General features: G+C 49.5%; 5 protein-coding genes across 5 annotated transcripts; 2 read left to right on the top strand and 3 right to left on the bottom strand.

The window, feature by feature from the left end:
- Window positions 1–117: 117 nt before the first annotated feature.
- Window positions 118–1,626, bottom strand: BDQ94DRAFT_109763 (DUF3431 domain-containing protein). The gene is made up of 3 exons (XM_026763539.1): window positions 912–1,626; window positions 273–857; window positions 118–219 (listed from the first exon to the last, which is right to left on the bottom strand). The coding sequence occupies exons 1-3, from the start codon at window positions 1,304–1,306 to the stop codon at window positions 174–176; spliced, it is 1,026 nt and encodes a 341-aa protein (XP_026620811.1). The 5' UTR covers window positions 1,307–1,626; the 3' UTR covers window positions 118–173.
- BDQ94DRAFT_109762 (histidine phosphatase superfamily) lies at window positions 1,627–3,436 on the bottom strand. Its single transcript, XM_026763538.1, has one exon. The coding sequence runs from the start codon at window positions 3,375–3,377 to the stop codon at window positions 1,947–1,949; it is 1,431 nt and encodes a 476-aa protein (XP_026620812.1). The 5' UTR covers window positions 3,378–3,436; the 3' UTR covers window positions 1,627–1,946.
- Window positions 3,437–5,102: 1,666 nt separating this feature from the next.
- Window positions 5,103–6,483, top strand: BDQ94DRAFT_175375 (aldo/keto reductase family protein; the record flags this gene model as incomplete). Its single annotated transcript, XM_026772502.1, has 8 exons — window positions 5,103–5,171; window positions 5,230–5,376; window positions 5,444–5,548; window positions 5,606–5,802; window positions 5,852–5,936; window positions 5,994–6,049; window positions 6,105–6,250; window positions 6,308–6,483. The coding sequence occupies 8 exons, from the start codon at window positions 5,103–5,105 to the stop codon at window positions 6,481–6,483; spliced, it is 981 nt and encodes a 326-aa protein (XP_026620813.1).
- Window positions 6,484–6,621: 138 nt separating this feature from the next.
- BDQ94DRAFT_184338 (NAD(P)-dependent alcohol dehydrogenase) lies at window positions 6,622–7,969 on the bottom strand. The gene is made up of 3 exons (XM_026774627.1): window positions 7,697–7,969; window positions 7,106–7,638; window positions 6,622–7,028 (listed from the first exon to the last, which is right to left on the bottom strand). The coding sequence occupies exons 1-3, from the start codon at window positions 7,962–7,964 to the stop codon at window positions 6,753–6,755; spliced, it is 1,077 nt and encodes a 358-aa protein (XP_026620814.1). The 5' UTR covers window positions 7,965–7,969; the 3' UTR covers window positions 6,622–6,752.
- A 2,342-nt stretch (window positions 7,970–10,311) lies between these two features.
- On the top strand, window positions 10,312–11,961 carry BDQ94DRAFT_184343 (MFS general substrate transporter; the record flags this gene model as incomplete). Its single annotated transcript, XM_026774628.1, has 2 exons — window positions 10,312–11,039; window positions 11,070–11,961. The coding sequence occupies 2 exons, from the start codon at window positions 10,312–10,314 to the stop codon at window positions 11,800–11,802; spliced, it is 1,461 nt and encodes a 486-aa protein (XP_026620815.1). The 3' UTR covers window positions 11,803–11,961.
- Between the last annotated feature and the right edge of the window lie 426 nt (window positions 11,962–12,387).

Below are 12,387 nucleotides of genomic sequence, written 5' to 3' on the forward strand. Positions count from 1 at the left end.
TCGCGCCGGCGCGGCGGTAGTATTCAATAGCGTAGCTCCCTCCGCTTGATCTACTCTACAACAACCTTCTACTTCAGCCACTGCTGTTGCTATTTCAGATTTGCACATAAGTGACTATATCTATTCAGTGTCACTACCTCACTATCGAACTATACTATCGTAGCAGTGAAAAATCACAACCCATAAACATCCTCAAAACACTTGGCCGTATCAGGACAACTAACACCCGTCAGCATATCATCTCAAACATTGACAAAGGTAACTTGACTTACTATACAGCCTCCCTCCCAAAGATAACATGCCACAATGACCCCATCACCTGCTCGATCTCCTCATCCTTCAACTTCGTCTCCATCACCCACTGCTGATATCTCATATACTCCTCCCTCGGCCGCTTGCGCACCTGCTCCCTCGACACCGCAAACTGCCCGCAATACGGCGTCGCAATCATCTCCGGCACATCAGTGCTATTGAAAAACGTTTTCCAGATAGTTGGATACTCCTGTTCAACCGACGATGCTTGCGCACTACTCTCTTTGTTATCGGAAACCGGACGAATCACGTTCCCGCACTCGGTACTTGAAGTAGAAGAACTGCTAGTAGTACAGCGGAGATTAGCGAACCCGTTCTTCTGCACAAAATCCCGTCGGAGAAAAGTAACGGCTGCCACGTTCCCGTAGTCGCGGAACTCAGTGTGACCTGGTTTGCGGTGGTTGTGCAGGAACACGATCGTTGCGGGCAGGTGGTGGTAGTGGTCGATGATGTATTGGAGGTAGACGGTGCTGGCTTTGCCTTTATTCTTGGGGATGCTGAGGGGGTGCCGACGGTCGTCGCGCGTGTAGATTGCGTGGCGCCAGCTTTGGGAATGTCAGCGGGAAGTAGTAGAGTCGATTGCGATCAAAGAGACCTACTCAGGCAATTCATTGATGAGCCAGTCAGGTCTCTCGAATTTGAGTCTTCCGACGACAATGACGCCGTCAATGGGTGTCTGTGTCGTGTCAAGCATGTTGTCGATGGCCCATTGAGGGGATGCAGTGTCCTTCTGGTAAGATGGGAGGAGGTCCGTTATCGACGGACGCTTCTTCCTGCCGACTGAAGGAGAAGGCGAGGCTGAAGGAGTGTGCGAGATATCTGCAATATCCGGCTGTATAGAATTGGTAGGTGTGGCCGCTCGATATTCATCCTCCACCGGATTCGTCTCGGGGATTATCTCCTGCTGTGGCTGGACTATGCTCACTTGCGATCCGACCCAGAGCACAGTGAGGACCAACAGAGCGGCCACAGTTAAGCGGATAAGGAATTGCATGGTCGAGTAGAAGCTGGGCCGGCAAGGCTGGCTGCGGGTGTCGCGTTCGCGGGCTAGAGAGCGCACCGGAGTCCCTCATGGAAAACGACTGTAGATGTGTCTGGAGTGGTAGTCGTAAGGACAGGACGAGTGTCTCGTCATCGAAGAAACTTTGCGATTGTATCCAGGACAGCCGAGGTCATGATGTAACGGCTTAGGTGTCGCGATGGCGGGCCTCCCCGTGGTGGAACCAGAGGCGCATCTATCCATGGTTCGGGGTGTTCGTCGCATCCAGGCCTCGACCCATTTCGATGTACAGTGAACCCACTTCTTGATCTCTCTTTTCATCCACCTTGAAGATGGGATTATCGCTGAACCGTGTCAATTCATTGTCAAATGAGTAGTCTGCAGGAGTAGACGGAGATAGCTACGAGGATCTTCGTGCAGTGAGGGTTATGGAGAAATGGACAACGTCAATGTAGAATATCATAACGACTGTGGTACTAAGGTAGGCCCAAATCGACTCGGATCAGGGTCCCGACATGAAACCAGCTAACGCTAAAAACGTAGCATAAGACTGGGAATGACGATACTCCAGCCGTCGCAAAATCATGATCATCCAAACTCGTCAACAATACATGCCCACTGTTTTTGGTCTCACTCAAGATGCTTTGTCTTCTTCGTCGGCAGCCGCGTTTTGTGCAATTCTGCCTTTCTTGGTGATGCGGAATCCTCCCACCAGAAGCAGAAGAGCCTCTGCACCAAGAATGACTGCCAATGTTACCAGGGCACCGATAACGCCCGCTACCGGCCTGGAGATACCGCTGCTTGACATTTCCTGGGTTGGAGAAGTAGAGCTAGAGTTAGAGCTGGTCGAGTAGGACGCACATAGTCCATCGGTATTGCCACACGCCTGGCACCACTGCGACTGCGACGTGACCGCAATCTTGGTGCTCAGACTCACAAAGTCGGACCAGGGAATGGTGGCACTTGATCGGCCGTAGAGTGGGTACTCATTAGGGCTATCATTCTTGGATTCGTTGAGGGTACCGTTATGGAAGACAAATCGCACACTGATATCGGAAGTGGAAGGAAACTCATTCGAGGTCGAGTTGGTCACTAGTTCCCATGCCATGGAGGAGGCATAGTCGGGAATTCCAGTGAAGTTGACATCCGCAGCGGGGAGTTGTGCCAGACCAAAGTACGAGAGGAATGTTCCGTAGGAGCCGAACTGAAGATTCAGCTTGGTTTTACCCTTGGATGTAATCGTCTTATTCAAGCCTTGAAGAACATCACCTGCCAGCATAGCACCTGCTACGGCTCGGATGGGCTCAGACGAGTTGTATGCCAGGTTGTATTGCTCAATGTTAGCCAACAGGAAGGCCTGTTGCAGCTGCTCTGCTGTTGGAACATTGGTGGTATTGTGGATGGAGCCGACATTGAGGTAGTCAAAAATGGTGTAGGCATTCTTGAAGCTAATTGAAGACTCGGAGAAGGTACCATTCAATAGCGACGAGAGTGATTGATAGAAATCCGTGGTAGAATTAAGAAGTGAGTTATACAATGACGAGGTGTAGTAGTTGTTGCTGCTGACTTCCGCATTTTGGCAGTTGGTCGCACTCTGCAGCCAGGTGGTATCCTCACTGTTTGACCCCGAGTCGGTCATGGCCAAGGGGATCAACTGATAGCCATCCAGGGGAGAATCGACGACTGTTCCATCAGCCAGGGTCTCGTTGGCTGACGAGCCGACAGGCGGATAGACTCCCTGCAAAAAGCCTGTGGCGGAGTTTTGCAGCACATCGTCCGACGGGGTGGAGGCACTGATTTGGCTCAGCTTGACAATGTCTTCACTAATATCCTGGATTTGCAGGGAAGAGCCCGAATCAATGTAGCGGCTCCGCCAGTAGCTACCAGTGGTATAGACCTCACGGTAACCCAGATCGGTCAACTCCGTGTCCTTCAGGACCTTTGCCGTGCGGTCTCCATGTCGAGCAAAGATGTAGGCTCCTAGCACCTTCTCAGCCGATGCTGGAAGGGCTAGAGACATGGCCATCAAGGCCAGGCAAAGACGAGAAGACTGCATAGTGTGCATGATGAGCCAAGCGTGGTGTCACACTGGGAGGAGAAGTGAGGGGAAGCAGCAGGCTATCTATAAAGGGCGTAAAGACATGCATGCATGGAGGGGTCCAGAAGAAACCCCGCGGAGAAGGTTCTTATCATGATGACTCGCCCACGGCGGGGTCCGCGAGAGTGTTTCCCGGGAAGGCAGGATTGGAGAGGGAAAGAAGGAGCGACAGGGTTGAGCTAGTCTAGACCCGGATACAGATGGAAGGGAATCCGTGGGCGAATCGTTGGGCTGGCCGGCTTGGATAGCCCGCCTTGGCTGTAGCCGGTCTCTTGGCTGTCACGAAGAGTCAGCAGCAGAGTCTTGAAAAGTCATTGACTCTGATAAGGAAAAGAAGTAGAGTGTAAATACGAGATAGATGTCGAGATGGAAAGTCAATGGATGTCTGGGAAGGTGTTGTTGGTGAGTTCCCTTTTCCCCCGGCGCCTGGACAGCTGTCAGCATGCCGAGGAGAAGCAACACAGGACCCTTCCCCCACTTTTGACTTTCCCAGTCCCTGCAGCGTAAAGCGGAGATGTTGACCAATCATTTCGCACTTATCAATTACTGAAGATTCCGAATGCCATCACCTCACTATTGCATGAATGTTGGTATAGATAATCACCCAGTTCCTTCTATATTTTCTGTTCCACTTATAGCCACGAACCTTTTGATACGTATGTTTTGATCTGCCTTGACATTGTGCGATAACGGCCTTTACAGCCTAGTCTCTTGTGCCTCCAGTGGGGATGGTCAGTATCTATCCTGGATTTGTGCTGAATTTGATGGAATTATATCTTATGCATATTGCAGACGCTTAGACTTGATAATGAAGGCATCTTAAATCGTACTCGATACCCCCTTTGTCCCTACTTTTTTACTTAGGATAGGGCTAACCCATAGTATGAAACAAGATGGAAAGATGATTATTACAGGAGCCGAATCTCGGGTGTGAACTACCTACAGTTTGGGTGTACAAAGGCTGCTCCCACGTGCAACTGCGGGGATGAGTCTGCTCAAGGATGTGGTGGTTGATCCCGAAGAATTGAGCTATAGTAGTTACCCAGGTGAATTATGCTCCCTCGTTCCCATGTGGCACCTGAAGCACTCCTTATATCTACGCCAAAATTTCGAGTTGTGCAACTCTGGATTTTCTGCTGGGCTATCCTTCTTTAATCCGACAAAGTCACAAGGCGCCCGTGAAATATCGCGATGCGACCTTCCTTTGTTCGGTGCTCTAGCGTTTGCTAGGGCATTCGAGCTATATTATTTAAAGCCCATGGAGACATACATCAACACCCTCGGGCGTTTCCAATAAACGTAGCCATTCATTTCGCTTTCGTGTAGTTTCTATTTCCTATCACTTTTTGGGGAATTTACTACGAGACAGTCACCACTCTGGATATAGGCGAACCCGTCAACCCCACAGCGTTGGATATTATCCTATAGAAAGCTCGGAAAATACCCCGGAAAAGCATCCGAACACCCTACGACTTTTCCGAGAACAGCATTATTTATACTCGATGTATACTCCTGTCTGAAGAATAGAAGCTGCAAGATCAATAGTAAACCCTTTCATTATCACCTCCGCATAACCATCGGATTCTGACTCAATCTCAGCTATCCAAAGCAGGTTACTAAACAACCATTTCTTACCATCCGCACCACTACCCTACGTGACACCCAACTACTCGCAACAATCCCCTGCCAAACATGGCATTAAACCGTACCTTCAAGCTCAACACAGGCTACGACATGCCTGCCGTCGGCCTAGGAACATGGGTATATCAATCGCCTTTACGCAGAACATGTCCGCTTCATATCTGACACAATCAAACAGCAATCGAAGAAAGACGAAGTCCGCGACGCCGTCATCGCAGCCCTGAAATGCGGCTACCGGCACATTGACGCGGCAGCAGTGTACGGCAACGAACAGGAAGTGGGAGACGGGATGAGATTGTCTGGGGTTCCGCGGGAGGATATTTTCGTGAGCAGCCCTTAAAACCTAAAGAGAGTAATCTATGATATAGGGCTAACTCATGCTGAATGTATAGCTCACAAGCAAGCTATGGAATACCCACCACCATCCCGAGAATGTCGAAGAAGCTGTGGATAAATCGCTGGCTGATTTGCAGACTAATTATCTGGATCTTTATCTTGTATGTTGACGACTTGTCTGTCTACTAGCTGTTGAAGTCCTGATAAATATTGTACAGATCCACTGGCCCGTCGCGTTCAGATACTCGACAACAACCATCCAGCCCGTCAATGAACAAACGGGCCTCATTGACGTGGTAGACGTACCAATCAAAGATACATGGGCTGCGATGGAGAAACTAGTAGAGAAAGGCAAAGTCCGCTCCATTGGTGTGAGCAACTTTACTCGCGAGAAGATCGAGGAGTTGCTGAAGACGTGAGTGTGCTTGTTACTGCATATGTATCAAAGCTGACGCTATCTACAGAGCGAAGATCACTCCCGCAGTCAACCAGATCGAGGCTCATCCGTTCCTTCAGCAAAAGGATTTGCTGGAGTGGTCGACGCAGAAGGTAAGATACTTTACATCTTCAACAACATGACTATCATACTAATCGAACATTTTCTAGGGCATCGTGATAGCAGGCTACTCCCCCCTAGGCAACAACATCTACAACATTCCCCGGTACGGACACCGTCCCCAGCTCTTTATATCTCGCAAGAAACTTACAGAATTCCAGCGCCGTCGACGACCCCCTCGTCATAGAAACAGCCAAGAAATTAAACAAAACGCCCGCGCAAGTTCTCATCAGCTGGGCGGTTCAACGGGGAACTGTCGTGCTTCCTAAGTCCGTCACTCCGGAGAGAATCGAGAGTAATTTCCAAGGTAATCCTTCTCCCATCCACAACATTTATCTTCATTGTGCTAAAATGGACTGATCAGATTTCATCCTTCCCGACGATGCATTCTCGACCATTCAATCACTGGAACGCCACCAGCGGATGAATTTCCCGGCTAGAATCGGTGTTGATATTTTCTCAGAGGTGGGTGAGGAGAGTGTGAGGAAGAGTGCGCTTGCGTGGGCGGAGCAGCAGAGGGTGCTGAAGGCGAAGGCTTAGTTCCAGGATTGTACAACTTAGTTCAGTCTCTGTGGAGGAGGGGTGGTATGTGTTGTTACACTGGCTTCTGCGGACGGATGTACATAACAAGGCACTTGGAGATCATATGATAGACATATAGTTCCATAGTTGAAGTACCTGGGTTTCAACGTCTCGAGGAGTAGGATAACTACCATCAAAGAGGCCACCAGCGAAAAGAATCTTAGGACGGACTGATGTCCCGGACTAGGTTATATCGAAACTGCTAATTTTCTATTCTCCTCTATAAACTAATCATCCAGGATTTGCACCTTGATAGCCCCCGACCGCGGATTACTAGCCGTATCAAACGCCTTCAACCCCTCCTCCAACTTAAACCGATGCGACACCAGCGGTTTGAGATCAATCATCCCCGCAGCAACCAGAGCGATCGACTTGGGGTAAATATCGTGGTATCGGTACTGGAACTTGAGATTCATTTCCTTTGCGGACATGTGCATGAACGGGATGTTCTGGAAGTCCTTGCCGACTCCGATCACGAACACGGTGCCTCCGAAGCGGGTTGCCTGTATCAAAATCAGTCAGTCATCTATCCTAATCGATACGATGCTTTCTTCGACTGGAAAAGGGAGGGGAGCCATACATAGATACCCGCATGCACACTACTCTCCACACCCGTACACTCCATCACAAGCTTAGCTTCCTGTCCCAGCTCAGATATGATCCGTTGGCCGAGTTCCGCCGAGCTCTCTCCCTTCTCTACCTTGATCGGTCGCACGCGAGGAACCAGCTCCTTCGCCTTCGCGAGACGGTTTTCATCGAGGTCGGTGATGACGATGGGTTCAGCGCCAGCAGCGTTAGCAGCGAGTAAAGTAACCAGACCGATTGGCCCAGCGCCACAGATAACTAGTGGATCGGCGAGTCGTAATCCAGAGCGATCAATACCCGCCAGCGCGACGGTCAGTGGCTCGAGGAGAGAACCCTCTTCGAAGGAAACGTGGTCGGGGATCTTGTGGAGCCAGGCCTCAGGGTGGGCGTGGTATCTGCGCAGAGTACCGTGGTGCGGGGGTGTGGAGAAGAAGACCACGTCCGGACAGGCGTGGTAGAGGCCTGTTCGGCAGAAGTCGCAGGTGGGCTTGGAGCAGGGGACGCCGCATTCCAGGGCGACGCGGTCACCTTAGAAGGTAGATTGATTAGTGGATGGTTGTGAGGAGGTAGGTGGGGAGGGATTTACCAGGCTTGAAGCGTGTAACGGCCTCGCCGACTTGCAGTACGACGCCGGCACTCTCGTGCCCCAGGCCATTGTCGCCCGTCACGATCATGGGCCCGATATGGCCATGTTTCCAGAAGTGCACATCAGAGCCACAGATACCGGTTGCGCGAACGTGCACTAAACACTCATTTGGTGCGATCTTGGGGATTTCGCATTCGACTAGCCGCAGGTCGTTGGCTGGGCTGGTGTGGATGGCGTAGTTGGTGGGCTTCTGTTGGATGATTTCCATTGTGTTAGATGTGCGTAACGTTTAGGAGGAAGATATTAACCTGATATGTACGGGAAAGTGCCATATTTATGTGATTCCTCACTCCTTGGGCCCTCGAATTTGCCATACTTCAAAAATTGGACGGCGATACCCCCGAGACGCGGGGGAATCGATGAACAACTGGACGATTGTGGGGCAGTGGTGGGGAAAGGTTCTCGGGGTTATTTCCAGCCTGCGGCGCCACTGATTCGTTCGGCGATAGTGCCGGGCCAATCGCTGTTCAAGCCTGTATGCAACGTGAAACGATGCTCGATCTATAAGAATTGACTGAAGCAGTGCACGGATGCATGGAATGATAAGGTTGTCAGTCACCTGTTATCCAGATATCGTCATGTCGACACTGCAGCCATCGGTAAACCGTGCTTTGGTCCTGCACCCCGGAGGCACCTTCACCCACTCCGACCGCCGTATCCCGACCATCGAGTCCGAATCGGGATGTTCTTGTCCGCGTGGTGGCCACCGGCCTATGTGGCTCAGATGTACGTAATCATTCTTTCTTACTCATACTGAGTATGATTCTCTCATATTGTCACCATGCAGATTCATTACTGGCAGCATGGAAAGCTCGGTCGATACGAAGTCACCCAGCCCCTCAACCTCGCCCATGAGTCCTCGGGCGTGATAGTAGCCACAGGAGGCAATGTTCATGGGCTGAAGAGCAACGACCGTGTAGCCTTGGGGCCTAGAAACCCCTGCAATGTCTGCCCGTACTGTCGCAGTGGCCGTTACAAACTCTGCACGTCCGATTCCCTCGAGAGCCATTGCATCATGGAAAGCTCCTTCTGGTCTGATAATTCCGTGTCCCAATATAATCTAAGAGCCCCTACCTTTTCACGTATTATTAGTAACTCCTGCTTGAAGATCACTACATAAAACGAGCTACATATGTCGAGGAGGATACAAAAATTCTATTTTGTACTGTTGGCTGCTCTGAGATTTATTCTCGAATCAATCCAGCCCCTGGCTATTGAAATGTCTTAGTTAGAGCAGAGCCACTTATTTCTAGACCAGTCCTACGACTACTCTTACGTACTGGCCGAGCGAGACAGGACAGTGACTTTTATTGGCTGAAACTTCGGACCCTAGCCAATAGACCACTCAACTCACGGTATGAGAGTTTTATTATGTGAATGGTATATACCTTTCTCATTAGCCTGGGGTATCTTCTCCCGATGATGACCCGAGGTGAGTTAGGGGGTGGAGTGCTTAGTATTTCGAGAAAAAGGCCGGGCAGAATTTCGATATGAGTGTTTCAATGTCTCGTCGGGGCCTAGAGAACCACTAACTCTGGTGATAAGTCGCATCTGCGGGTTACATTAACTAATTATATTAGTAAGTAGGATAGAGTATTTTAGTCCATAGTTATAGCTAATCAAAGTATAGCATTAGAATCTACTATCGTATCCATTATTATCACACGATATCTTGAAATTATAATAAATCTTTTGAGTATAATTTCAATATTACAGTACTGGCTTAATGAAATTGAAATTTCAACATCCCTATGAACGAGATGCCATCAACGGATCATCTCGTCCGGGATTCGGTTATTATGCGTCGTACGCGCTGCAATCGGGAAATACCCAGCTACTTTATGACTCCTGCGAGACCTGTGCTAAGAGATGGAAAGTCTGTCTGCGATTACTTTGTAATACTCCGATAATAGACTGATGTTTCTTACCGCCTTCTATATCCCTGCTCAAGGACAGAAAGTTTCTTAGATCAGTTCGATGACGAGCAAGACGTCCTCTTTTGCTCCCCATGGGTATTTTAGATCCCCTGTCCCCCACTGCTGTTAGCCATCTTTGGATATTATTAATACCGAGCTGAGAACGGTGAGTTACGCAGCTATAGTTCGTTACTAATAGCAGACAGGGATATTCAAAGCCGGACTTCCTAGGTCGGTTAGGGCAACTAGGATTGTAGTGAGTCCAGTTGTTCCTTGTCTCTGCGATGATTATTATAGGCTGATGAACACTAAACATGAGAAGAAAAAACCCAAAAAGTCATAGAGAATATGAGGGGTCTACTCCGTTTTTCCGATGCAACTCCGGAATCATTTTCAACCGAAGCATGTGCCCTTCCTTCGAATTTCGGTTTACCAGGAACGATTATCCGTGGCCAACTCCCTCAGCCACCCTGGCCCTGCCCTGCCATTATGAACAGTTTCCATCCATCTCTTTCTTCCGTCATCATCTTCCCGTACTATCATTGACCCTCCAGGACACCCTCGCGTATCAAGCCGTTTTGGAAGAATTCGACTGGGCTTGTCTTGTCTCTTCCAGTTGAATCCCCCCATATCAGCTAAATGGATACCATTATCTCTGCAGAACCTTCACACAGAAGACCAAAACCGACCGACAGCTTGCGTCTGGTGAACCAGTCAGAGCCAGACAGCAAGGGAAGGAGTTCGACAAAGGCCACCGACCATGAAAGCGTATCCGAGTTCACGTATCCTGAAGGCGGTTTCGCTGCTTGGACTGTTGCGATCGGCTGTTGGTGCTCGATGACCGCAGGCTTAGGCCTTGTTAATTCAGTCGGCGTCTTGGAGGCTTATGTCTCCTACAACATGCTTCCTTCCTCCTCCCCCAGTGCCATAGGTTGGATTTTTGGTATCTACGTTTTTATTTCGTACTTCTGCGGTGTACAAATCGGTCCTATCTTTGACGCAAGAGGTCCACGAGAGTTGATGATTCTGGGCACTGTCTGCTCGCTTGCTGGAATATTCTGTCTGGGTCTCTGCACAGGTACAGTCCCCTTGACCGGTTCCCAGGCCCACGCAGCTAATTCTTCTTTCTTTTCTTTTCTTCCAGAATACTATCAGTTCATCTTGTCATTGTCCATCCTTAACGGCATTGGTTCCTCCTTTCTCTTCACTCCGGCTATGGGCACTATATCGCACTGGTTCAACGCTAAGCGCGGCTTGGCCAGCGGCTTCGCTTTCACGGGCAGCGGACTTGGAGGCGTGATATTTCCGCTAATGTTGCAGTCATTAATTCCACGCCTGGGTTGGGGATGGTCGATGCGCTTGGTAGGGTTTGTGCTTCTCTTTCTATGTATTCTCAGCGTAGTGCTCTGCCGGAGCCGCCTGCCACCGAAGCGTGGTGCAACAAGCTCTTGGCGTGACGTTCTACCCAGTGCAGCCATCTTCCGCGATGGAACTGGCGCGATGGCCGTCACATCTGCCGGAGTCTTCTTAGTCGAATGGGCATACTTCGTTCCCATCACATACCTACCGACATACTACCTCACAAGAAAAGGGCTATCTGGCCGGCAAGCAATAGTTGATAGTGATGCGGCTTTTGCTTACCAATTGCTCGCCATCCTTAATTCAGTTTCCTGCCTTGGGCGTTTCTTTATCGGTTATATTGCCGACAGAATAGGGCGGTACAATACCATGATCGTCTCGACCTTGCTATGTCTGGTTTCTGTGATGTGTCTATGGTTACCAGATGCGATGGCCGATTCGCCCCCAAATCTGGCGCTTATCATCGCTTTTGTCATCCTGTTCGGATTTGCAAGTGGCTCAAACATAAGCTTGACGCCTGTATGTGTTGGGCAGCTATGCGGGACACAGGACTATAGTCGATATTATGCGAGCGCGTATACATTGGTTAGTTTCGGGTGTTTGACCGGTATTCCTATTGCTGGGAGCCTGATGAAGGCTACCGATGATTCTGGCAGGAAGAGCTTCTGGGGGGTTATCCTGTTTACAGGCGTGAGTTATATTGCCTCCTTTGCATGCTTCCTATGGGTGCGAGTGCGTATCAAGGGCTGGAACTGGAAAGTTATTTGGTAGTTTGACATAGTTAGACACTACTACCCTCCCTGTATAGTAAGACAACCCTGATAGGATGGCTTGGTATGAGCAGGAGGTGATATCTTCGCTATTGAGGACTGTGTGCAGGTTGCCTGATCCCCCTTCCTGTCTGCCACACTCCCCACTCAAGACTGGAAAACATTTCGCCGCATGTGAAAGTTGCTGGACAGAGCAATGTGAAATGATCCGAGATCCGCATCAAAGTGTTTTTGCTTTTATATTCAATTGGGCTGGTGTTGGCGGCAAGCTGACCAGGCTATCTGTCAGCTGGTGAGCAATTGTAATGATATTCGGAATAGCAGATTGATGCTTGTATCTCCTATCTGCTCTGTACTCACCAATGCTCTTGGATGACTTGCATGCTGTTGGAATGGTATGTTAACTCTTGTACTATAACATTGTTATTCATCCCCTTTAGTCCCTCGCTCTCAGCGGGATTGCTGAAGCTTGTGGGAGGACGATACGGAAGTCTCATGCAGTAGATTCATGAATCATTCGGGACCATTAAATTCAAAAAAAAAAAAAAAAAAAAAAAAAAAAAAAAAAAAAAAAAAAAAAAAAAAA

This window comes from Aspergillus welwitschiae, assembly GCF_003344945.1.
Source record: "Aspergillus welwitschiae strain CBS 139.54b unplaced genomic scaffold BDQ94scaffold_53, whole genome shotgun sequence".
NCBI lineage: Eukaryota > Fungi > Ascomycota > Eurotiomycetes > Eurotiales > Aspergillaceae > Aspergillus > Aspergillus welwitschiae.